Consider the following 27,746-nt stretch of genomic DNA (forward strand, 5'->3'; position numbering starts at 1 on the left):
TCGTGCAGTCCGTGTGCACTTAACTTTCTTTTGATTTCTATAAATAAATAAAACGGCACCAGGGTCATATCCGTTCCCCGGATTGCAATGGCATGCGTTAAATACACTTACGAGCCACTGTCACGCACAAAGCAACATCCGAGCCACTATTTTGAGACATCTGTGCACAAATGGAATAAAGGTTATATTCAGATTCCTATCAAGCTATTGCAGTTTTGGTAAATAATGGACATGGTATCCATTACAAAGCACAATTAAGCACATAAAGACGTCAGAGAAGCTGTGCCTTAGAAATGAAAAAGAAAAAAGTTAAATCGAGATACGTAACAACCCACTGCAAAAATGTTAGCATGCAATGATAAATAGCTTCATCGTTTAATTGAAAACACGTATAGTTGAGCGAGAAACTTTTTTTTTGTTCATCTGTACATTTGACTTATTGATTACCGATTAACGGTTGATCGAAACACTCTATATTCAATCAGTTGTTTTGTTTGGCATGTCGTGGCAAACACAAACGCTTCTTCTGCAACCATTGCATTCAAACGGGAGTGCAACTAATTAAACCTGCATTCACTAGACCTATGTTTTGTTCACGCATAGCGATAAAAAAAAACAAAAAAACTATAACTCAATAATTACGTCACTGCTTGGCGGAAGCAATATGGTGACAAATTATGCGCGCAACAGGAAACAAAATCACTGGCACATTATCAGCAAAAGCCAGAGATTTGAAAGTATGCCAGTTATTAATTCCAGCCTGTTATACTGATTGGGCAGGGCTTGTTTTAAATAATAAATACATGCAATAATAACAATAGCACTCTTTAATCTCGCTGACATCACTTAATGTCACTTTTAATGTCACTTACTAATAGACTGGTAAAATCCACCGCGAGCATCAGTCAACCGATATACATGTATTCGTCTTCAGGGGAAACATGTCATTCTAAATAGCTCGTACAATTCCGGCAATCCTTCATGCCATATGCAAGGCCGTCAGAACTGGCTGATTTGTTCCTATATAACAATATGATCATACTGGAAACAAGAATCGATGTAGGCTTGGGAGGAGATACAACTTAATAGAGTATCTACAATACTCCAAAATTCAGTAACATAATGTTATTATATATCCCATAAAAATAATAAACTGATTATTATCGATTTAACTAGATTTTTTCTTTTTTTGCACTTTGGAGTTTAGGGTGGGGGAGAGGGGAGTGGTGGCAAAGGTCCACGCCTGAGTATGGTTGCCATGGAAATTTGAAGCGGGGAAATAACTTTCTGCACTTTGTAGATGAGAACATTTCATGAAGATATATGAAATATTTTAAAACTATACCTTTGTTGTTTACCCGGACAATGCTTTGGGCCCATGGGGCTATTTCTCGTTCGAGCCAGTGCACCACGACTGGTATATCAAAGGCCGTGGTATGTGCTATCCTTTCTGTGATAATAGAATAATATAGCGGGTTTCCTCTCTAAGACTATGCCAAAATTACCAAATGTTTGACATCCTGCAGCCGATGATTAATAACTCAATGTGCTCTAGTTGTGTCGTTAAACAAAACAAACTTTTAACTTTTTAGACAATGTGTAAATGTGTTTCTAGGTGGAGGAGGGCTCATCCATGATATACGAACTCGTTACATATCGACAGTATTGACCTGCAAATTGGTCATTTCCTCCGACATCTTCATAGGCGGGCCCAAGTCTGTCTGTTCGATATTTGTGAAGCTCCTGGTTATTAGTCACCCATGTCCAGTCAAACCGCGTGTTCAGTTTATTAAACATGGGGACGGATTGGTAGAGTGTTGGCCTGACGCGCGGTGGGTGGTAGGATCGATGGCACTCAATTGACTCAAGCTTTTCCCCCACGTCCAAACCACTGCTCTACGACTAGTACACCAAATGCCGTGGTATATCCTATCCTGTCTGGTAACCGTTGTTGCTTTTCGATAGTCATTTAAAATATGCACATGTGTCGTTAAACATATATTAAATTATTTTGAATAAAGACATGAACCTGCTTGCCGAAGTCTCACTGCTTTTCTACAAAGATATCTATATACAAGACAGTCGAAAATAAAGTTTGAGAAAGTCATGACAACATATATACTATATCGGCTTACCCCTCGAGATTCATACGTGCATATTACATATGTATGACACTATAATGCGATTACCCCGACCCTATCGCACCCCTTCCACAAAATTCCACGAATGAATGGATGGATGGATGAATGGATGGATGGATGGATGGATGGATGGATGGATGAATGAATGGATGATCGAATGGATGATTGAATGAATGTTTAATGACACTCCAGCTTGAAAAATACATCGGCTATTGGGTGTCAAACTATGGTAAATATAAAAATGAAGTGATGACCAACACCAATGTCAACCCCCTCTAAACAACAACAACAACAACAACAACAACAACAACAACACTGTATAAAGAGCTGTGCACAAAGTAGAGATTTAACAAAAAGTTAAAATTAAGATTTCAACATCTCTAAGGAATTTGAAAACAAACTGAGGATGAATCGAAATGATTCCATCACTTTTCTCCTACCAAATATATCTTTTTTAATTTGCTGTAGATGATTGCTCTGCACAAAAGTCTGGCGAACCGTCTGAGTTCACTGATAGTGTTCACACTGAGGTGGAGAATCCTTCTTCAGAATAAATGAATGTTTCGAGTATGTATGGCCGATGTGAGCACGACACAAGACCACATAATCTTCCTGCACCGCCTGCTGGAAGACTGCCACTCACAGGACTGACTTGACAGAATGAGGCTTTTTCGCAACTGCACCATTCCAATTATATTGCCAAGTTGAAAAGATAAATTTGTTAATGAATTAGAAACTAAGTTGTGCGATGATATTAAACGTTTGGAGGAAGAAGAAAATATTGATTCAAAAGAAAAAGAAAAATGAAAAAAAAAAAACTTATGAAAGAAGAAGTGTTTTATTTAACGACGCACTCAACACATTTTATTTACGGTTATATGGCGTCAGACATATGGTTAAGGACCACACAGATTTTTTTAGAGGAAACCCACTGTCGCCACATAGGCTACTCTTTTACGACAGGCAGCAAGGGATCTTTTATTTGCGCTTCCCACAGGCAGGTTAGCACAAACCATGGCCTTTGTTGAACCAGTTATGGATCACTGGTCGGTGCACGTGGTTTACACCTACCCATTGAGCCTTGCGGAGCACTCACTCAGAGTTTGGAGTCGGTATCTGGATTAAAAATTCCATGCCTCGACTGGGATCCGAACCCAGTACCTACCAGCCTGTAGACCGATGGCCTGCCACGACGCCACCGAGGCCGGTACCCCTTATGAATTAATGGAACTGCGAAGAGAAAAGCTTAAAGGTCTTTATATTCGGTCACGTGCAAAATGGATAGAAGGAGAAAAACCAACAACTATTTTAGCAAACTTGTTTCAAGAATACGTTTAGAAAATGGAAAAGAAATCCGAGATCAGGAAGAAATTCTTAAAGAAACTAAAGCTTTCTATCAAAAACTTTACTCCGCACCAGAAGGACAAGATGACAACGATATAATAGAAAAAATTAGTGGATTAAACTTTAATAAATTAACTGAATCTGAACAATTAGAAGGTGAATTAAAATACTCAGAAGTACTAGCATTTCTCAAAACTGTGAAAAACGATAAAAGTCCTGGATCTGATGGATTTACTGCAGAGTTCTTTAAATTCTTCTGAACTGATCTCGGTCACTTTATAGTCAGGTCTATTAACAATAGTTACTCCATTAAGGAAATGTCCAGTGTACAAAAATTAGGTATAATTACATGTATCCCCAAAGCAAATAAACCTAAAGAATTTCTTAAAAACTGGAGGCCGTTAACTTTATTGAACTGTACTTTTAAAATGACATCTGGCTGTATCGCAAACAGAATAAAACAGGTATTAGATAAAATAATAAATAATTATTAAACCGGCTTTATTAAAGGACGATATATTGGAGAAAACATGAAACTCATATACGATATTATGCAGTACACTGAAACACAGAACATTCCAGGTTTATTGCTACTTGTCGATTTCGAGAAAGCCTTTGACTCGGTATCGTGGTCATTCATAAATAAAGTTCTTGATATTTTTAATTTTAAATCTTCGATTAAAAATTGGATCAAAACATTGTATAACAACTCCTTATCAAGAATATTGCAAAATGGTTTTCTGTCTGAACCGTTCATGCTAGAAAGGGGGTGTAGACAAGGAAACCCGTTGTCGCCATATATTTTTATTATTTGTGCTGAAATTTTAGCTATTATTGTTAGAAATAACGAAACCATTAAAGGTATTGATATAGACGGCCAAGAATACCTTATATCGCAATACGCCGATGACACAAGCTTCATTCTTGACGGATCTCCCGAGTCCTTGTACGGTACATTTAGAGTTTTAGATTATTACGCACGTATTTCTGGTTTAAAAATAAATTATTCTAAATCAAAAGCCATATGGATTGGAAGTAAAAAGTTCTCTAACGATTTTTTTCACCATTCACGATGGAGGTTGGAATGGAGGGGGGGGGGGGGGGGGGGGGACAGATTTTTGTATACTTGGTATTAATTTCTCAGTTACCTTGGAACATATCATGCATCTAAATTATGATATTAAACTACTGGAAATTCAAAAATTAATAAAATTATGGTCCATTAGAAAATTAACGGTTTTGGGGAGAATAACAGTTCTTAACACCTTAATAATACCCAAGCTAATATATTTGCTTATATCATTGCCAGACCCAGGGAAGGTTTTAAAAAAAATATATAACGACACTATTTCATAAATTTATTTGGCAGAATAAACCAGAAAAGCTCAAACATGATTGAATAGCACAAGGTTATAAAGCAGGGGGTATTAAAATGTTAAACATATATCATTTTAAAACCTCATTAAAATGTTCATGGATACGAAGACTGTTTTTAAACAATTCAAAGTGGGTTACTCTTTTCAAATCCGTTACAGGTATCTCAAAAAATGATTTAATAATACATGGTGATCCTTTTATTTCTAAAAAATGCAATGAGATGTCAAACATGTTTTGGAAAGATACATTACTGAGTTGGATAACTACTGAACAAAAACATAAGCCACAATCTGTAGATGATATTTTATCAGTTAATATTTGGCATAATAGTGAAATAGTTATAAATCATAAACCATTTTTATATAAACATTATGCCCAAAAAGGTATAATCTTCATAAACGATTTAGTAGATGATTATGGAGAATTTTTAAAGTATGAACAATTTGCAGAAAAAATATCATGTTAATTTAAATTTCATTAGCTATGCTTCACTAATAAATGCTGTGAAATCATTCATATCAACATTCAGTGATTTAAGGGATGATCGTTTCAAAAAAGTTAATAATCCAATTTTTCCTTTTAGGTTAAGACTTGTTTTGAAAAGTAAACAGGGATGTACGGACATCCCAAAACGCATAATCCCAAAAGTGCAGATAAAATATAGAAATCAAGGATTTAATTTTGACTCAAGTGATTGGGAACAATACTATGAATTACCTTTCCAAAGCATTAACGATACAACTTTATTATGGTTTCAGTATCGCATCCTACATCGGATTTTAGCAACAAACACTTTTCTATATATGATTCATTACCCACCAACATAAATAAGCACCCAATGAAATACAATGTCTTTGTTGGTAATGGAAAAAAGACGCACTTTTGCATCACCATACCAATTAAAGGATGTTCCAGCTTCATATTACGTAAAACTTGGAGACACGAAAGTGAATTTGTGAAAATAATAAATATGGATACAATAGAATCCTTTATTTCTACAAAAGGCTTTAATGACTGCCACTAACCACTTCACTAACCACTAACAATTAACCCACTGTCATGGATAGACAGCCTAGATAGCTGAGATGTGTGTGTGCCCAGGACAACGTGTTTGAGCCATAATTGGATATAAGCATAACCAATAAGTTAAAATGAATGACTGAATGACTGCCCAGCGTTCACCAGTAAATCACATTTATCACCAGTTGCAGGACTGGTGGTATTTATTGTGGAATGAAAAGGTTGGTGCTCTTCGAACTCTGACTGGACGGTGTACTCCTATATTTATATATACCGGCCTCGGTGGCGTAGTGGTTAGGCCATCGGTCTACAGGCTGGTAGGTACTGGGTTCGGATCCCAGTCGAGGCATGAGATTTTTAATCCAGATACCGACTCCGAACTCTGAGTGAGTGCTTCGCAAGGCTCAATGGGTAGGTAGGTGTAAACCACTTGCACCGACCAGTGATCCATAACTGGTTCAACAATGGCCATGGTTTGTGCTATCCTGCCTGTGGAAAGCGCAAATAAAAGATCCCTTGCTGCTAATCGGAAAGAGTAGCCCATGTAGTGGCGGCAGCGGGTTTCTTCTCAAAATCTGTGTGGTCCTTGACCATATGTCTGACGCCATATAACCGTAAATAAAATGTGTTGAGAGCGTCGTTTAATAAAACATTTCTTTCTTTCCTATATTTATATAACAGGCTGTGTCCGTAGATGTTTGGATACATGCTACACTGCATATTTTTATTAAACAAAGTACTTTTATCTAATCTGATTACAGCCATACACACACATACACATCACCAATGCTTAAGTCGTTTAGCAATTGGATCCAATGACTGAATTATATACATGCATGTGACATATCTATCATTATTGTCATTAGTTATGTAAAAAGCATAAATGTCTTATTCTAAAGCTACGCCGACATGATTAAATACTGACGAATATTAAAAAATTAACATCGTTAAAGTGCACTATGGTATATTAAAGGTTTTTTTAATTAATTTTTTTTAACGAGAACACTAGTGAACATTTATTTATTAATCATCGTATTTTTGATAATTCTGAAATATAGTCTTGGAGGAAACCCGATATATTTTCTATTAGCAGACAGGGCAGCATATATCACGGCCTTTGATATACATTGGTTGGGACGTGAAAACCCCAATTCGAGAATGGACCCACTTAAGGGGTTGGATCTTAGAACCTATGCACCTCGGACGAACGCTCTATTGACTGAACTAGATCCCACCCAGTACATCATCAAGCCCATTGCATCTACACACGATTAGTCTAAAAAATATAATAATACATTGGTTCCGAAAATCAAAGGCTGAGATATGTGCTATCCTGTCTATGGGATGGTGCATATAAAAGATCCCTTGCTATTGATGGATAAATGAAGCGGGTTTCCTCGCTAAGACTGTAATGTCAACATTACCAAATGTTTAACATCCAACAGCCGATGATTAATAAATCAATGTGCTCTAGTGGTGTCGTTAAACAAAACAAACGTTTTGGTTCGGAACATGTCTAAGCAAACCCAAAATTATGAATAAACTGTGAATGGCTTAATCATTGATTTATATTGCAGCGATTACCATGTCAATAGCCAGGGTAACCAAACTCGTTTTTAAAAAAATATAAAGTTTTCAGCATAATTTGAACAAAGTGCTCATGAGTTGAAAACAAAATGATTCCCGAGTCTACTTTTGTCTGTGCTGTGGTGCACTGGCTGGAACGAGAAATAACCCAATGGGCCCACCGACGGGGATCGATCCTAGACAGACCGCGCATCAGTCAAGCGCTCTACCACGGAGCCATGTCCCGCCCACTTGTTTCAAGCCGACCTCCATCCACATGGGCGTCACAAAAACTCATCATAACTAACTCCCGTGAACGCCTTCTATAGGCTGAATATCTGATTTTGTTGCGTTTTTAAAATGCTCAGTTGTATTATCAAAGCGTCCGGTGATATTGTCAAAGCGTTCCTTTGTAGACCGAATATGTAATTTTGTGTGTTGCGTTTTTAAAATAATCCAGTTTTATTATCAAAGCATCATTTTATAGGCTTGAACATCTGAGTTTGTTCTGTTTATTGGGTTTTTAAAATGACCCAATTTTATTATCAAATCGTCCAGCTGTATGATCAAAGCGTTCTGTTAGAGACAGAATATCTGACTTGTGTTGCATTTTACGTTTCTAAAATGGTCTGGTTACATTATGAAAGCGTCCCAGCCAGACCTTTAACTGAAATGAGGATTGCCTTTTGTTATTACGACTTCATTACCGAAACTCGTATTTCGTTTCTTCCTTATTTGGACCCGTCATTGTCTCTTTAACGGTAAAAGTCGCGGGTCGCCGTGACATTTGACATCGGCGATTCCCAATACATCTTTAGCTTAAAGCCATCAATGACATTCCCCTAAGTCTAGTCACTTTTTGATCCTTCCCGATTCGGCTGACTGTTTTCTTCCACGGAGATCGACCAGTCAATCGCAAAGCAGCCTGTTGTAATTCTGTTCCAACACAACTTTCTTTGTGTTTAATGTTGGTCGGTTGACTGGGTTAAGAACTTAATTCGCGTCTTAATATTCATCTTAATTCCCATTCTGGTTGATTACAACCACTGGTTGCTCAAGTAACATGTCCGAGACGATGAAATTCTGAATCTACTTTACTTCTTGGAGCTGAAGGTCGAATCATTGCTTATTTTTGGACCTACGTTGCGTTAAAGTAGATTGGTGATTGCATTCTCATCTATGTACACCCGCATTCCATTTCGAATCTTTCTTGTCCGTGACAGTTCTTCAATATTCAATTATATTATTTAATTATTTTTATTTTTATTTTGTATTAAAACAACAAAAACAACCAGAAAGAAACTGAGCTGGAATTAATAAAATTTTAGTAATGATTCTTGAATGCTTTATTATGCAAGAATGTGTTTTTGTTTTTTTAATCCTTCTCCTCTTTTTAAAAAACAACCAATGGAAAACAACAGAACAAGAAAATCATCATCACCAGCAGCACCACTACCACCGCCACTGCCGCCAAACCTAACAATAACAACAACAACAAGACCCCCCTAAAAAAAACACCGACAAATAAAACAAACAACAACCCACAAAATAAAAACCACAACCACCACACACACAAAAAACAACAATAAACAAACAAACAAACAAGCAAATGTTGGAATCTTTCTACAAAATAAAGTAGTCGTATATTGACTGTACTAAAATCAACTTATTTGTCCCGGTTTAGCCAATGGCTGTTTACAGCTTTGTTAAAATAAACAGACTAACTGATTGGTATAATCGTCAACATGCATGGCAATATCCATTAATTTGGGTTTTTTCTAATCCGTAGTAATTTACTTTATTCCAGTACGCTAAATTCGCGACGTTTTTGTTGTGTAGTGTGTTTACAAAATTCTTAGATAACTCAAACAATTCTAGGATAAATAGAAGCAACGTGGTGAAAACTATAAAACAGAAGAAAAGAAAAAACGTGCATGACAATTTCCTTTAATTTTGTTTTTACTAATCTATTTTATGCCATTCCGACGAATGCACAATGTTTTTGTGTGTATAGAGCGTTTTACAAAATTCTTAGATAACGCAAACAATTCTCGGATAAACAGAATCAGCGTGGCGAAAACAGAAGGGAAAGAAAAGAACACGTAAAATTTGTTTTGCTGGATTACGAAGGCGCCTAGAGGGTGGAACAAGAAGCGAGCGACACAAAAATGAAACCCCCGGCCGAACGGAAATCGATGAGTAATACATACACGTGGATCAACACGAGGTGACTGAATGTAAGGATAGTGACCGTGTTGAATGTAAGGATAGTGACCGTGTTGAATGTAAGAGTAGTGACCGTGTTGAATGTAAGGATAGTGACCGTGTTGAATGTAAGGATAGTGACCGTGTTGAATGTAAGAATAGTGACCGTGTTGAATGTAAGGGTAGTGGCCGTGTTGAATGTACGGTTAGTGACCGTGTTGAATGTAAGGGTAGTGACCGTGTTGAATGTAAGGGTAGTGACCGTGTTGAATGTAAGGGTAGTGACCGTGTTGAATGTAAGAGTAGTGACCGTGTTGAATGTAAGGATAGTGACCGTGTTGAATGTAAGGGTAGTGACCGTGTTGAATGTAAGGATAGTGACCGTGTTGAATGTAAGAGTAGTGACCGTGTTGAATGTAAGGGTAGTGACCGTGTTGAATGTAAGGATAGTGACCGTGTTGAATGTAAGGATAGTGACCGTGTTGAATGTAAGAGTAGTGACCGTGTTGAATGTAAGGATAGTGACCGTGTTGAATGTAAGAGTAGTGACCGTGTTGAATGTAAGGGTAGTGACCGTGTTGAATGTAAGGATAGTGACCGTGTTGAATGTAAGAGTAGTGACCGTGTTGAATGTAAGAGTAGTGACCGTGTTGATTGTAAGAGTAGTGACCGTGTTGAATGTAAGGATAGTGACCGTGTTGAATGTAAGGGTAATGACCGTGTTGAATGTAAGAGTAGTGACCGTGTTGAATGTAAGGGTAGTGACCGTGTTGAATGTAAGAGTAGTGACCGTGTTGAATGTAAGGGTAATGACCGTGTTGAATGTAAGAGTAGTGACCGTGTTGAATGTAAGGGTAGTGACCGTGTTGAATGTAAGGGTAGTGACCGTGTTGAATGTAAGAGTAGTGACCGTGTTGAATGTAAGGGTAGTGACCGTGTTGAATGTAAGAGTAGTGACCGTGTTGAATGTAAGGGTAATGACCGTGTTGAATGTAAGAGTAGTGACCGTGTTGAATGTAAGAGTAGTGACCGTGTTGAATGTAAGGGTAGTGACCGTGTTGAATGTAAGAGTAGTGACCGTGTTGAATGTAAGGGTAATGACCGTGTTGAATGTAAGGGTAGTGACCGTGTTGAATGTAAGAGTAGTGACCGTGTTGAATGTAAGGGTAGTGACCGTGTTGAATGTAAGAGTAGTGACCGTGTTGAATGTAAGAGTAGTGACCGTGTTGAATGTAAGGGTAGTGACCGTGTTGAATGTAAGGGTAGTGACCGTGTTGAATGTAAGAGTAGTGACCGTGTTGAATGTAAGGGTACTGACCGTGTTGAATGTAAGAGTAGTGGCCGTGTTGAATGTAAGGATAGTGAGCGTGTTGAATGTAAGGATAGTGAGCGTGTTGAATGTAAGAGTAGTGACCGTGTTGAATGTAAGGATAGTGACCTGACGCAAACTCGGATCTAGCAGAGAATTGGCAGTCGTTCGCAGGAACTCTCTCCCCGAACTAGATTCTGTCACGATTTCTCCAGCTAAGAGTACAGCGTACAGCGCCGCCTTTCTCCGCAACACGACCTGTTTATGATTCCGTTAATTAATGCATAGACTCCATGCACCACCACCACCATTATAGGTTGCATGGTACCAAAGAAGATAGTTCCGTGTCAAAGTTCTAGAGTTCCGTGTCAAAGTTCGATGTGCACCGTCTAATATTTACGGAGTGAAACAGCTGTGGCTGTGATTGGTAGTAATATGTGTCAGCAAAAATGTAGCCCAGTGGTAAAGCGCTCGCCTGATGCGCGGTCGACCTAGGATCGATCCCCGACGGTGGGCCCATTGGCCTATTTCTCTTTTTAACCAGTGTACCACGACTGGTATATCAAGGGTCGTGGTATGTGCTATCCTATATGTGGGATGGTGCATATAAAAGCTCCCTTGCTACTAATAGAAACATATAGAGGGTTTCCTCTCTATGGCTGTCAAAATGACCATATGTTTGACATCAAATAGCCGATGATTAATAAATCAATGTGCTCTAGTGGTGACGTTAAACGAAACACTTTTTTTATATAAATTTTATTAGTAAACGTTAACATTATCGGCGATAGGAATTGATTTGGTCTATTAGAACCGTCATCATCATCATCCGCTGACGGTGCACAACGTGCGGTCAAGCCGACCTCCTGCAAGCGCATGGGCGTCGAGAGCACGCGGCGACACTCACTGAGGCCCGTGAACGCCTTTTTGTAGGCTCACTAGCTGACTGTTCTTTGTCGTGAAGAATCGATGGCCACGCTTTCCTCCAGTGATGTAACAGTCGCGTTCTGACGCCGCGATTAAGAGCTGCTTTATTGAAAGCAAGCAGACGTTTTTATGTAGGGAACGTGACAAGAGTCCTACGGTGCACAGCAATTTGCTTCGTGTCCATATAATTTGGTCTCGTTAAGCTCATGGCATGCGTGTATGTGTGGGTTTACATTATATTCGTTTTATAGTTGAGGTAACAACACTTTATAATTTTTGGTTTAAACAATATTTATTGTACTAAAGCATATTGGGCTTGGACAACAGGCTTAGCCTATATTAAGACCTCTCCCTACATTTTACATGCGGATACATGTTTAAATACCACAGACCTACATAGTAGACTTGAACAAAGAGAAAGAAAGGATAAGGGGTAAAAAAAAGAGAAAAGGGTGTGGGTATAGTGTAAGTTTGTAGAAAAAAACCGAAAGTTTACATTGGATTGGGGAATTTCTAGCCAAAAATTAGTGTTAACGCTATTTGAGTTATACGCCACTTTTGTATTTCCTCTTTGCAAATAAAATTAATATTCCTGCCATTCCTGTAAATGATTTTACCGTTGTTTGACACCCAATGGCGAATGTATTTTTGTGTTGGAGTGTCGTTAAACATTCATTCTTTCATTCCTGTAAATGGTCAAGATATTTTACTATTTATTTGAATGATCAGTTTTTATTTATATTCGTATGCAGCTTTTGTTATTTCGTATTTAGAAATCATGTCAGTCATTCACGAGTACATTTTACAATTCCGTTTATAAAATAAAAAATAAAGGTATACTTTAGCATTTTGTTTTCCTCGCCCCATACTGATTTCAATCCCAGTATATTACATTGGGTATCGATATTTGTTTGGTCAGCAACCACTATTCTGCTGACCGATATGTTCCCAAGTGTGTGCTACTATTTGTCAAATTACCATCACAAAAGCAATTTGATTAAGTTCATCATATGGTATTTCAAGTAGATTGGTTCACTGTGGTGATATTGAACCATAGCGTGGCTAGATAAAACTAGAGGAAGAAGACCTTGTACCCAATACACGTCAATGATCCCATGTGTGGTCTAGACAAGACTAGACGTGATTAAAGCTTCCATCAGAAACTAACGTTATTCGTTAGTGTTATTTGAAGCAGGGCGACCAACTTTCCGGAATTTTCCGAAAAATCCGGAATTTTTAACCCATATCCGGAATTCCGGAATTAATTCTGTTAATTGCTGTACTAGGTATAGTAACTTTATTTACACTGATGAATATATTTAGCATGTTTTACTACACAAGCCATAAAGTAGGCCAATGCCTAAAAAGGAAGTGGAAAAATTCTGCCATTTATGTGGATTGATTTATAATTGTATTATTGAATACATAACATTCCAATAAATAATACAATTGTTTTGTTTATTGTATCTCTTTGGTTGTTATTTTTTTTTAAATATGTCGAACATGGTGCTGTTTAAATTATTATTATTATTATTATAAAAAAATAATTTCTTTCTGGAAAATGGCGTTTTTGCGTGCTTTAAACTATTGTTTTGAAAGGGGCGTTCACGCGCTTAAAAAATGAAAATACCAGAAAAATTATTTCCATTAGGTTGGTCGCCCTGTTGAAGAACAAAACACGAAGAGAAAAACTGTTGGCTTTCTCAACTTCATTCTCAATGATTTTTAACACGCTATTCACCCAACGCTTTGTAATAAACCATCAGGTATAGATAGCATCTGTATGGGTTTTTTTCATTAGTAACAGTATGATCAATATCATTAAACAGTATTTTATGTCTTCATAGGACGGGACTTAGCCCAGTGGTAAAGCGCTGGCCTGATGCGCGGTCGGTCTAGGATGTAGGTAATTAGATATTAAAACCTTATTCACAATAATCGTCCACGGGTTGTTGTCGAGTTCATATTGTGTATGTGCATTAATTGAAATCAAAACCAACATTTTATTTATCGAAATTGGTCAGTAAGACATGTTATATTTAATAACAATAACAACAACAATAATAATAATAATAATAATAATAATAATAATAATAATAATAAAGATTGATATTTATTTATGCGGAGGGACGGGTCGTAGCAGAGTGTTAAGGCGATCGACTGATGCGCGGTCGGTCTAGGATCTATCCCCGTCGGTGGAAGCATTTGTGCTAGTTCTCGTTCCAGCCAGTGTTCCGCGACTTGTATATCAAAGGCCGTGAACTGTGCCATCCTGTCTGTGGGATGAGGCATGTAAAAGATCACATACTAATAATGGACAAAAGAGTATATATTAAAATGATCAAATGTTTAACACGCACTACCCAGTAATAACTAAGCCACTGTCCTGGACAGACAGCCCATATAGCTGAGGTGTGTGCCCAGGACAGCGTGCTTGAACCTGAATTGGATATAAGCACGAAAATAAGTTCAAATGAAATGAAACAACTACTAGCCGATGATTAATAAATGAATGTGCTCTACTAGTATCGTTAAACAAAATAAACTTTAACTTAAAAAAAAAAAAAAATTTCATAGTATGTTCATCGTGTAACTTGACTTCATGTTTCTTTAAAATACAGGTTTTAAGTCGGGGTTACCTAGAAACTGATTTTCTTAATTGCTATGACATCTATAGTAATCAGCGCCTACGTCGCACCTCTACACCATCTTGTAAACCACGGCGCCCCTTACCGTCACTGTCATTACCATGATTATTACATCTATGATTATCACGATCGTTATAATTACTGTCTGCCGTGACGTAGATCAAGTGGTAGAGCGTTTATCCTGAAAACTGGACTAACGGTATTATTATTCATGCGCACAAAAAAGGTGGTAAAAATGAGGTCAATAAATACAGAGGAATTACCCTTAGGAGTCATTTGTCGAAACGTTTCACGACTGTTATTAATAATAGACTACTTAAAGCAAGCTCAGTGCATAATATTGTATCAGATGCTCAGTTTGGATTCAGACCTGGGTTTGGTACTGTTGATGCCATCTTTGCTCTACATACCTTGATAATGAACACATTAAGTAAAAAGAAAAGATTATATTGTGCATTCATAGACTACAGTAAGGCTTTTGATAGTGTTATTCACGAGAAACTCTGGTTTAAGTTGACAAAACTCGGCCTGAATAGCAAACTTATGAATATTATCAAGTCTATGTATAGTCAGGTTAAATATTGTGTTAGATGTCATAGCAATGTATTGGACTATTTTATGATGAAATCTGGTTTAATCCAAGGTGAGACTCTATTGCCTATACCGTTTTCCATCTTTATTAACGATATGGAAACGGAATTGTTTGGTACGAGTGACCAGTCATATGAGCTGGTTATGATAAACCTTTGTCTACTTATGTACGCTGATGATACAGTACTTTTTTCTGAAACTGCTTCTGAGTTACAAAATATGTTAAATACATTATATCTTTATAGAAAAGAGTGAAATCTAAAGGTTAATTATGACAAAACAAAAATTGTTGTATTTAAGAGAGGAGGTAATTTTAAACAAGATGAAAAGTGGTCATATAACGATGTTGAATTAGAAATTGTTTAATGTTTTAGCTACTTGGGTGTCAGCTTTCAGCATAACGGTAAATTCAATACTGCACAAAAAGTTATTGTAAATCAAGGTAAAAAGGCTATGGGTGCATTACTATCTAAAGCTACTATTTGAACATAGAAACATTATTATCATTGTTTGACACGTATGTCGGTAGAATTCTGCACTATGGATGTGAAGTATAGGGTTTAACAAAGCTAATAGTTTAGAATGTGTTGATATGCAATATTGTAAACGAATACATGGTGTTAAAAGAAGTACAACAAACATGATGCTATATTGTGAATTAGGCAGAACACCACTGTATATAGACAGAAACATGCGCATTATTAAATATTGGTTAAAGCTGTCAACTACGGAGAACTGTATATTACGTCAGTGTTATGTTACATTGTTTGACAACCGTTTAAGAAAACCAGCCACAGTGAATTGGGTTAGTCAGGTACGAGATCTACTGTGCAGGCTTGGGTTATATCACATATGGTATGAGAAAAATGTCAGTAACTATAAAAAAAATATTCTGAAATTAAACAGAGTGTGACAGACGAGTTTACCCAATCCATGTACTCTATATTTCGTACACCCACGAAATGTGTTATATAGCAATACCTGGTTAATAGATTTTGTTTACAATATTACCTGCAAAAAGCAATTTCCTCAAAATATAAACAAATATTATGTAAGTACAGACTATCTGCGTATAGTCTTGCAATAAAAACTGGAAGATATAACACTACTGAGAGAAAGGATAGAATATGTAAACCCTGTAATATGAATGCTGTTGAAGCCGAGTATCGTTTTATTTTGGTCTGTCCTTTCTACAGTCAGATGCAGGTACATAAAAGCATACTATTACTACAGACCATCCTCTTTTAAATGAATACAGCTATTGTCCATTGATAAAGTAAAGCAGTTAATAACACTGTGTAAATATTTACTAGGGGCTACCACGCAGAGACATGATAATACGTAAGTGGATATATGTAAATTGTTTTCCCCGTTTAATGATATATGTATTATATTTTAATGTTTGTAATGCCTATGAACTGTATGTTTACGGCTAATAAAGTATATATCTGAAGGGAGAGTTGTCCTTTTGACAGGCTTGGTCAATCACCGTCGGTAGGCCCATTGGGCCATTTCTCGTTCCAGCCAGTGCACCGCGACTGGTATATCAAAGGCCGTGGTATGTGCTATCCTGTCTGTGGGATGGTGCATATAAAAGATCCCTCGCTACTAATGAAAAAATCCAATAGCCAATGATTGGTAAATCAATGTGCTCTAGTGGTGTTGTTAAACAAAACAAACCTTTTTCAAACCATTATTTTCACGACCATCATTACAGTGGTCATCATTTTGGCGATTATGATTGCCACCGGCATTACAACCATCGCGTTTCTCGTTATAGCCAGTGCACCACCACTGGTATATAAAAGGATATGGTATGTGCTGTTTTGTCTGCGGGAGGGTGTATATAAAAGATCCCTTGCTACTAATGAAACAATATAGCGGGTTTCCTCTCTAAGACTATATGTCAAAATTACAAAATATTTGACATTCAGTAGCCGATGATTAATAAATAATGTGCTCAAGTGGTGTCGTTAAACAAAAACATGACCATCAGCATCACTCTTACTAACATTATTATCATTATTCCGATCGTCATGTCACGCTTACGTCATAAATGTGACCATAACAGTGAAAATCACCAGTAACCATTCCTCAGCAAAGCCACACAATCGACCACCATAGTCAGTTTCTTCTGTGGTAAAGCGTTTGTCTGATGCTTGGTCGGTTTAGGATCAAATCCCCATTGGTAAGCCCATTGGGCTATTTCCCTTTCAAGTCAGGGCTCCACAAATGGCGTAACAAAGGCCGTGGTATGTACTATACTGTCTGTGGGATGGTGTAAACAAAATATCTCTTGCTGTTAGTCGGACGGCAGCGGGTTTCCTCTCTCATTATCTGTGTCGTCCTCAACCACATGTCCGACGCCATATATAACCGTAATTAAAACGTGTGCGTCATTAAATAAAACATTCCTACCTTTCTTTCGAAAATTGATGACTTGTTATTATTTAATGAAAAACGCTAAGACCCATATAAAGATATTATTATTTTAAACCCACACCATCGGACATGCCATTAAACAAATCAGTCTATATAACAATTTAAAAATAATATATGTTGACCGGTGTAGATTTAAACATTAACAATATGCTTTTATACGACTTCGCACTATTCATTAAACGTTTACATTCCAGTTGTTCGGTCCCCCTTTGACTTGAATAGACTGTATATGTGGTTATCACCACAGCCGAGATATAAGCCATTGTATTTCCATGATTAATACTTCATTACAGTGAACGTTGGTGGTATTCCAGTTACACATTTTCATAATTAAAATCTATAATTCATAACGCAGAACTAAGCCGCGGTGCAACATGTCTCGCATATCACTTTATTTATCTCACAAATTGTGTCTCTTCCCCGCCCCCTTCTCGCGCGATCTCAGTGATAACGTTAATCTGTAACGCAGTTATAAACAGGTGGTTGTTATTTCTTCACGATGAAGGTGCATATGAAGTTTAGATCGCCTTACATTTTTACAGTTTCAAAGAGAAACAACTTCAAACAAAACCTTAATGCGTAAAGTTATCTCCACTGGGAAACTTTATTAATTCATTTTTCTTCTTTTGACACCCAGTATGTGATATATTGTTATGCTATTGTTATACTTAAAGGGACATTCCTGAGTTTGCTGCAAGTTTTAAGATGTTATCGACTAACAGAAACTTTTAACGATTGTAATTACATATCAAATATATTTTCCTGCATTAAATATTAGTGGCTGTATATTAAATGTGTTTCTGATCATTCTAATATATGTACTAGGTTAAATTTCATTTTATTTCCTAAAATATATTTTTTTCGTACGTACGAAATTATTTAAAGACAAAATCCAGTTTGGGCTTCTTACAAATATTAAGACGACCAGAAACACATTGAATATACAGACACTGATATTCTAATCAAGAAAATATATTTAATATGTAAGTTTAATCGTAGAAATATTTTATTAGTCGCAAACATCTTACAATATAGCAAATTGAGGAATGTCCTTTTAAGTCACACTAATGTAGCATGGTTACATTCTGTGTCTTAGACATACACTTGTATCATTGTAAAAAACACAGGAAAATATCTAGACTGGGGAACAATCAGAATTAAATTTTTCCTTACAATCAATTATGGATTTGTATAATCGATCATCACATCTTTAAAACCAAACCGATCAATTTTCGATTATAATCGATACTCGAAACATCACCAGCTGAAACACTTCTAAACAGCAATCCATCGTGTATATAAATGTGGGATGCCGCATGTTCCAGCCAGTACCCCACGACCGATACCTCAAACATCCGTGTCCTGTTTTACCATGTTCCAACCAGTACCCCACGACCGATACCTCAAACATCCGTGTCCTGTTTTACCATGTTCCAACCAGTACCCCACGACCGATACCTCAAACATCCGTGTCCTGTTTTACCATGTTCCAACCAGTACCCCACGACCGATACCTCAAACATCCGTTCCAACCAGTTTCAACCACCCACGACCGATACCTCAAACATCCGTGTCCATGTTCCAACCAGTACCCCACGACCGATACCTGCGATTAGGCGCACCATAAACCGATACAACATTCCTACCATGACTTACCCCACGACCGATACTATCCGTGGTGGCAACCAGTTACCGATCCTCAAACATCTCTCCTCCTGCTCTAAAACATCTACCTGACTTCTACTATGTGGTGGCAGCAGTCTCTCTCCGCTCTCTCTCTCTCTCTCTCTCTCTCTCTCTCTCTCTCTCTCTCTCTCTCTCTCTCTCTCTCTCTCTCTCTCTCTCTCTCTCTCTCTCTCGCATATCTTGCCCTTTTTCTCCCTCGACCTCTCTCTCCCTAACTTCTTGTTCTTTCTCTCACTCTCTTCACCAAAGACCATAGTGTGCACTGTTCTATCTATGGGCGCCATTATAGTAGCAGCGGATGTCCTTTCTCAAGTTAGCCGTAGTTTAAAACGTGCTAAGGTGTCGTTAAACCATCATCCCTGTCCTTTTGGTATACATACTGTTTTTCAAACAGGATTTTCACAAGTGTGTATACTAGTATATAACGTATATGTTTTCTGTCCCCAGGAGAGCTGCACGTTCCGCTGGAGGTGTGTGGCGCCGTTGTGAAGCGGGAACTCGACTTCTGGCAGATCAACGAGTACGAGATCCGGGCATGCTGCTGGCGGCATTACAGGTCGTACATCGAGAACCAACGAATCCTCGACTCGTTCAACAAGAGTCTCTACAAGGAGGCCATGTCTGTCAACCTGGACGGACTGACGGGCTGGAGCTACTGGCAGATGAAGATCTGGCTCATCCTAGAGTACCCGAGAACCTCGCGCTCCGCAATGGTGGGTAGATCATAGTATGATAGTGGCACTGCATTCTACAGTTATATAAAGAGCGTTGTGCAATAAGTAGACGTCTTTATGATGGCAGTGGTCCACCTCCCTTTTCTCTCCCTCCTCTCACTCCCTCCCTTCATTAAACCCTCCCCTCTCTCTTTCTCAACTCTCTATATCTCCCTCTTAAATATTTTTCTCACCTCTCCATATTTCTCTCTCTCTTTCTTTCTCCCTCCCTCTCTCATTCAATCCGCTCTCTCCATCTCTCTCTCCCTCTTAAATATTTTCTCACCTCTCCATATCTCTCTCTTTCTCTCTCTTGGCCATAGTTTTAAAATGTCTATACCTGTTAAACAAATAATATTTCTTTGATTTTCCTTCAGTATACTATGGCGTTCCTTGCCTATCAGGAACATAGATGTAAAGGAGCTGATAAGGTGTGATACGTTATTCTGTCACCTCCCCAGGGAATAGCTACTAGCTTTATGTTATTTATGAAAAACTAATAAGACTGTTCCAAGTTACTTTCATTTAGATACGAGCAAAGAACAGATATTACAATGTAAAATTAGTGTAGGTGTCAGTGTTCTATCTAACAGAACACGAATCGTTTATCTCGTACCCGATGAACTTAATTGATTCCATCAGATATATTATACTTGAGTCCTTTACTGTCTTCTGTACAGAAAGAAACATAATCAGTATGCTGTAACAGTATATACATCTTGACTGCCAAACTGTTATATCAAAGCGCTTTGTACGAATACGAATCGATGATCAAATCCATCCATGGTGAGCCAGTTCAGCTAATTTATTGTGCAGTAAAGCAGCAAACGTGATTCATATATATTCTATCTCGCCCTCTTCTTCGTCTTCTTCTTCTTTACATTCATAGTAAATATCCTGTTTATGTCTGTCCACAATTCAGTGTACTGCATACGTGTCTGTACTGCTTGCAAATGCTAGCCAATCCGATACCAAAAAAAAGGTGTGTTTTTCGGTAATAACTATTGCTTAATCCAGTAAAGTGCTCACAGATGAAGTTAAAAGTTAAACTTTGTTTTGTTTAACGACACCACTAGAGAACATTGATTTATTAATCATCGGCTACTGGTTGTCAAACATTTTGTAATTTTGAGATATAGTCTTAGAGAGAAAACCCGCTACATTTCTTTTTTCAATTTACTACATTATATGCACCATACCACAGACAGGATAGCAGATACCAAAACCTTTGATATACAGTCGTGCAGCACTGGTTGGAACAGACCCCCCCTCCTCCCCCCAGAGAATGGGTTCATCGACGGGATTCGATCCTACAACTAAAACTAGAATCCTGCCCCCACCACCCTAATTCACTCCTGACCCGGCTATTGCAGCGTTGAAACGTTAACGTACCTCTTACTAATAAGGATGGACTATTTCTCGGTATTGCCAGTGTACCACGAGTGGTATATCAAAGGCCGTGGTATGGTGCATATAAAAGATCCCTTCCCTCTCTATGACTGTGTCAAAATGACCATATGTTTGACATCCAATAGCTGATGATTAATAAAATCAATTTGCTCTGAAGGTCTCGTAAAACAAAACAAACTTTTTTCCCTCCCAGATATATAACAATATCTATGATTATTTTTAATTATAGCTTAAAGGCATGCCCCCGCCACCCCTAAATAGCTCATCTTCTCTATATTTCAACTACATTTCAGTCAATACACATACACAACAACTCAACTACAGCCCATGTATGATTATTATGAAAATATATTTTTAAAATATCTATTCAGCTAGATGGAGAATATGCCGCAGTGAACATTATATCAAATGCCATTGCCAATTAATATCGATGGCATCGACTTAACTACCGTGGCGCCGCAAGGCTTGGGTTCTTAATTAGTTGCTGAATCATTAATGTGTTCGATCAAACTAACATATTAATAATTAAAACCGTGTCTCTGCAGAAATCATTTTCATTCTCCCTGGAGTTGAATGTCAATATAACACATATCGTGTATTCTTTGCTATATGAACCATGACGCCAACAATGTAGGTTAACAAACAAACAAAAAAATTACGTGCAAACATGTACTTTAGTTGATTCGTTTCAGCAAATGCCAGTTAAATACAAGGCATGTGTTTCAACTCGTTCTATATAGTGAAAGTCATTTAAGTACTAATCATGTATACGTATTTTAGCTGACTGAATTATGTAAATGACATTTAAATACGAAGCTTGTATTTCCTTTAACTGATTCAATTTAGTGAATTTCATTTAAATACTAAGGTATGTACTCTGGTTGATTCGTTTGACGACATGACGCATCACTGATTAAAAAGATGTCCGATGCAATACCCTATTTTCCCATTTTCATCTTTTTAGTGAAAATCTTGTACATGTTAACAATGGACTTGATGGCTATGAGTTGTGCACAGGATGGGTGCCACGGGTGAGGAAGGATATGCCCACCTTTCGCGATCACCTGATATCATCACTGTTTTTACAGTGATTCGTGAGTGCATGCCATCACAGTTGTATATATTCCACTGAGCTCTATCCTGTGCAGGTTTTTATATAAGCAAGTCCTGGGAGTCGCAGTCCTACAGGCGGTGCGGGGGGATAAAACATCCCGTTACGAATCTCCTAAGGGAGTGACGGTCCTCTTAAGGTCGAGCACCCGATAGCTAATCATGAAAACAATCATGACTTTGCTTTAAACGTCCTTTAAATACTAATCACGTACTTAAGTTGATTCGTTTCAGTTAATATCATTTACATACTAAACATGTACTTTACGTGATTCGTTTTTGTGAATGTCATTTAAATAATAAGCACATACTGTAGGAAATATAGACCAGAAATATGAATCCCCATGGGCGCCAGTTGTGCTCCACAACTCACTAATTTGTTTCTCTATGCATATGAATAGGAATTTCTGACTAATCTGGTAAAATCAAAACAAAGGATTCTGGCTTTACTTTCCGCATTATTGTTGATCTTATATCATTCAATAATAGCAGGATTACAGATTACCTTCCATTGATGTATCCACAAGAGTTAGAAATAAAACATCTGAAGATATTAAATCCGTTTCATACCTCGTTCTATCCCTAGAGATTCAAAGCGACACTGGTTTCCAAACTAAGCTGAATGACAAAAGGGATAACTTCAACTTTCCAATAGTCAGTTTTCCCTTTATGTCGAGTAATATACCTTCTGCTCCAGCTTGTGATGATTATATATCACAACTTCCAAGATATCTTAGGGCATGTTCCTTGTATCATTATGTATCATTATGACACATAAGGTGTTCCTTCAGGGTTATGAATGATGTCCAGGGACTGATAAAGATGATGGCTGACGCTATTCCATTTTTTGAACTTGTGCATACCTGTTCATAGTTTTACATGAAGTGACGGACTTGGCAGCTATGGTTACAGTACTCATGATGGGTGCCATCGGGGGAGGGGGGGGGGGGGGGGGCGGGGGCGCAGGATATGCTCACCTTTCGGAACACCTGATTTCATCAGTGGTACGTGAGTGCTGTATTTATTCCAATGAGATTTGTCCTGTGCTAGTTTTGATTTAGTAAATTAGTCTGGGTGTGGCAGTCCTCTTTTGAATGATACAGAAAGGATGTATTGTCCAGTAAACGATATTCTCGGGAGTGGCTGTCCTCCTATAGACGAGACACTAGATACAGATTCATGGAATCAACTACTATTCTGTCAAATACCCATTCGTCTCTGTATGTGCAGATATACAGTCTTGATTGCAGATAACAGATTTGTCTATCTATACTATAGCTGATTCGGTTTACCGAATGTCATTCAAATTCTATAGCTGATTCATTTCAGTGAATGTCATTTAAATACTATGCATGCTCTTTTGTTGATTCGGTTTAACAAGTGTTATTTAAATTCTAAACATATGATTTGATTGATTCGTTTCAGTGAATGTCATTTAAATAATAAACGTGTACTTCAGATGATTCGTTTTAACGAATATCATTTAAATTCTCAGCATGTACTTCAGCTGATTCGTTTTAGCGAATGGCATTACATCCATCGTCGCACGGCAGTTAACCTGCTAAATGGCCTATCAAAATACTGCCTGCAGGTAAATACATTCTTTGTACTTTATACAACCATCTACTTTAAGGTTTATTTTATTTAACGACACCATTAGATCACATTGATTTATTAATCACTGGCTATTGGATTTCAAACATTAGCTAATTCTGACATATAGTCTCAGAGGAAACCTGCTACATGTTTTTTTCTCCATTAATTGAAACGGTCATTTACATGAACTTTTCCATAGACAGGACAGCACAACCCAATCAAATACTGGGTCCACTAAGGAGATTGGATCCCACGACCAAAGCACTTCAGTCGAGCGCTCTATCGGCTGGACTAGATCACACCTTTCATCCACATAACTCTTCTGATCGACTTGTTATCGATAGTTTGGTGTGTAACTGAATTATGACAACGTAATTTTAAATTCAATATCTTCGTTTTCTTTCGCTTACGTTTATCTGTCACGGGCGTAGGAATGTGCCAAAAAGTGGGGAGGGGGTGAAGGGGGCACACACACATATATAAATACATGTATATAAAAACAATCACTGCTGCTACAAAGTGTGTGTGTGAGGGGGGGGGGGGGGGGGCTTCCTACGCCAGTGTCTGTTTATGTTTGTAAAACAGCTTATTCGTGGCAAGTTGCTGAACAATCACGTTTTAAAAAAAAATCATGTACCATTTTAGATCAAATTCAGTCTATTTTGTGAAAATTATTTTAATATGCAAAAAAAAGGAGAAGAGTTTAAATCAAATAAAAGGCCGAAAATTTGCATCCGGTATAAAATATATACAATTGAACAATGCAACACAATCACAGGGGATAACCGCATTCGGGTAACTGTAGTTACTCGCATCCAATATGGCGGAGGACGCAAATGATGAGTATTAATCAATGTGAATTTCCATTCTTAACGGGCATTTTTTTAGATGTCCATATACAGAGACTTCATGAAATATATAAAATATGCATTTTTGAAGCATACGTTTGAAAAAAATTGTATTTGGGAATTGGATAACGAACATCAAAAATTGAGTGTGATGTTAGTAACTGAAAGCGTCAACATCATGAGGATGTTGGTATCTGTTACGGTTGGACGAGGGTAACTGTTCGATGCAGAATGCCGTTCAAGTCACAAATAATTCAAAATTGGGTGATTGATTACTTTAATATGAATATAAGACGAAATGACTCGACAGTAATGTCATACTCTATTCTGTAATACTATAATGCAGCTTTATGTCTTGATAGTCTTTTTGCATTAACTTTCAAGATTGAAATAGTCCGACATATTACCCAAACTCTGAAAGATGAAAGGATAATTTACCTCAAACGAAAATTTAAAGTCAGATTATACCAAAATTAAAATTAAAATATACTCCCGATATTTACCGAATCACGCACGCACGCTTTCCATTCAGTTATGCATTTTGTTGTTGAACATCGAAATACCCCGGAAAGGGAGAATTAAAACAAAACAACAACAAAAAACAAAAAAACAAAACTAGAGCTTAGCTCAGCAGCAGCCAAATGTGCGAAGCTGTCCAACGTCTTTAGGTATGAGTTCTTCAACTAAACTTAGTTTTGCCATTTGATATAGTTATTAGCTGTGGACTTGCAGAGCGCGAGTTTGGCCGTGACGGGTGGCTAGGACCAGAAGACATTCGAGCTACTGCCCAGTCAGTACAAATGCATGGCAACCACACACATATCAATGCATCCGTATCCAACAGATTGCATAGGCTAGAGTCCAAGATCATAAGATGAAATAATTTTTGTCTGAAAAACTTGATAGAAAGTAAGTTGCCTTCGTGCCCCTCTTTTGAAGGAAAGGTTTGCCTTGGTGCCCCTCCAACTTGCCTTAGTGCCCCAATGTTTGTTATTAAACCAAAGGCAACATTTGCCGCCGCCCTCCGCCGTTATTCACAATGGGGCCGTTTCAATATTACGTAACTCTATTATGTAAAAATTAGACACCCACTCCCCCCCCTCCCCCTTTGTTACACCGCGGTGGATGAGATACGCATGTGATATTTATCGTCTCTTCACATGTGAAAATACATCTTTGAGAGGTCATAATCTCCGATCACGTGATTAGAGGAAGAAGAAGGACATGTTTTATTTAACGACGCACTCAACACACCTTTTTTACGGTTATATGGCGTCAGACATATGGTTAAGGACAACACATATATTGAGAGGAAACCTGCTGTCGCCACTTCATGGGCTACTCTTTCTGATTAGCAGTAAGGGATCATTTATATGCACCATCCCACAGACAGGGTAGTACATACCACGGCCTTTGATATATCAGTCGTGGTGCACTGGCTGAAACGAGAAATAGACCAATGGTCCCACCGACGGGAATCTATCCCAGACCGACCGCGCATCGAGCGGGCGCTGTACCACTGGGCTACGTCTCGCCCCGTGAGTAGAGGTGTCAGACATTACAACTCCGCATAGATGTTATGCGAAAAGTATGCACATGGCATCATGTGAGATGGGTCTTTCGATTCATATTGTTAACTCGAAAAAATACTTGCTGTATATAATTCAACAAAATATATTTTAATAATTTAGTTCAGCCTGGAATATGTTTATAATATTGCTTGTGTAAACGTCATTGATAGACATGTGGCGTAGGAATGCAAAGTTTCATTAATAAATAGCTAAATGAAGTAGCCACAACATGACATCATTTATGTTCATTGATGTAAGGTGTAATAAATGAAATACTATACTCGTTCCCGTGTGAGACCGTTTATATTACAACTCGTGTGTTTTTAATCGTACATCACTCACTTTCGATCGTGATGTACGATTAAAAATAAACTCGTAATATAAACGGTCTCACACTGGAACTTGTTTAGTCTTCTCTATGTAACGCTAGACCATACGCCCCCCAAATATTACGTACCGTTTGGACCCCCCCCCCCCCCCCCATTCACAAACAAGTCAGCGATGGGTGTAATGTAATTTTAACGTACTGTTTTGCAATTTGGGAAAGAGCAGATACGGATTGGTACTCGATTTATAATCCTTATTGAGTGTATACGTCTAGCTAAAACTAACTAGGCCTACGTTAAGCATTGTCGCCATGACAGAGCGTTTATGAAAAAAGAGTAATATTAAAAAAATAGTTAAAACAGTGCTGTTAAATACACCCACCCACCCCCCTCTAACGCCACATAACGTTTGGACCTACATCCCCCCCCCCCCCCCCGGAGCGTTACGTAATATTTGAATGGCCCCAGTGTGCATTTTGATGGTATGTGTCAAAATAGTATTGACTCGGGCGGAGGATGTATCGCACAAATAGTACATGTAATAATCTGAAAAAGAAAATGATGGGGAAAACGTAAGAACAATGTTTTTTTACTAATTGTTTCTAGACGCACATGGCGACCATTATGAAGAGACAACTACAGCAGTTACTCTCATCCTACAATTACGCTCATCATTGCAATTACCCACATCCCTTTTGTCAGATACCCACATCCCATCTGAAGCTGACTACAGTTACTTTCATCATGCCTGACTTTGTGATTTCATTATCAGCCGAATTACACAACTTATCCTTAGTGCATCGATTCAAAATATATTCATACTAAACCAACTGCCCATACGCTCTATTAAAATGTGAATGTATTGCTTAGAAATACGGAAATTCACATTGATTAATACTCATCATGTGCGTCCTCT

At 37.8% G+C, this 27,746-nt stretch overlaps 1 protein-coding gene across 1 annotated transcript in view; it reads left to right on the forward strand.

Annotated features, from left to right (window-relative positions):
- LOC121373919 (potassium voltage-gated channel protein Shaw-like) overlaps positions 1-27,746 on the forward strand; it is a 110,809-nt gene that overhangs the window by 60,369 nt on the left and 22,694 nt on the right. Inside the window, exon 2 of the mRNA XM_041500736.1 lies at positions 19,704-19,969. Within this exon, the coding sequence (XP_041356670.1) occupies positions 19,704-19,969 (266 nt within the window). The remainder of the gene's footprint in view (positions 1-19,703; positions 19,970-27,746) is intronic.

The sequence above is a fragment of the Gigantopelta aegis genome, chromosome 6 (assembly GCF_016097555.1).
Source record: "Gigantopelta aegis isolate Gae_Host chromosome 6, Gae_host_genome, whole genome shotgun sequence".
Taxonomy (NCBI): domain Eukaryota; kingdom Metazoa; phylum Mollusca; class Gastropoda; order Neomphalida; family Peltospiridae; genus Gigantopelta; species Gigantopelta aegis.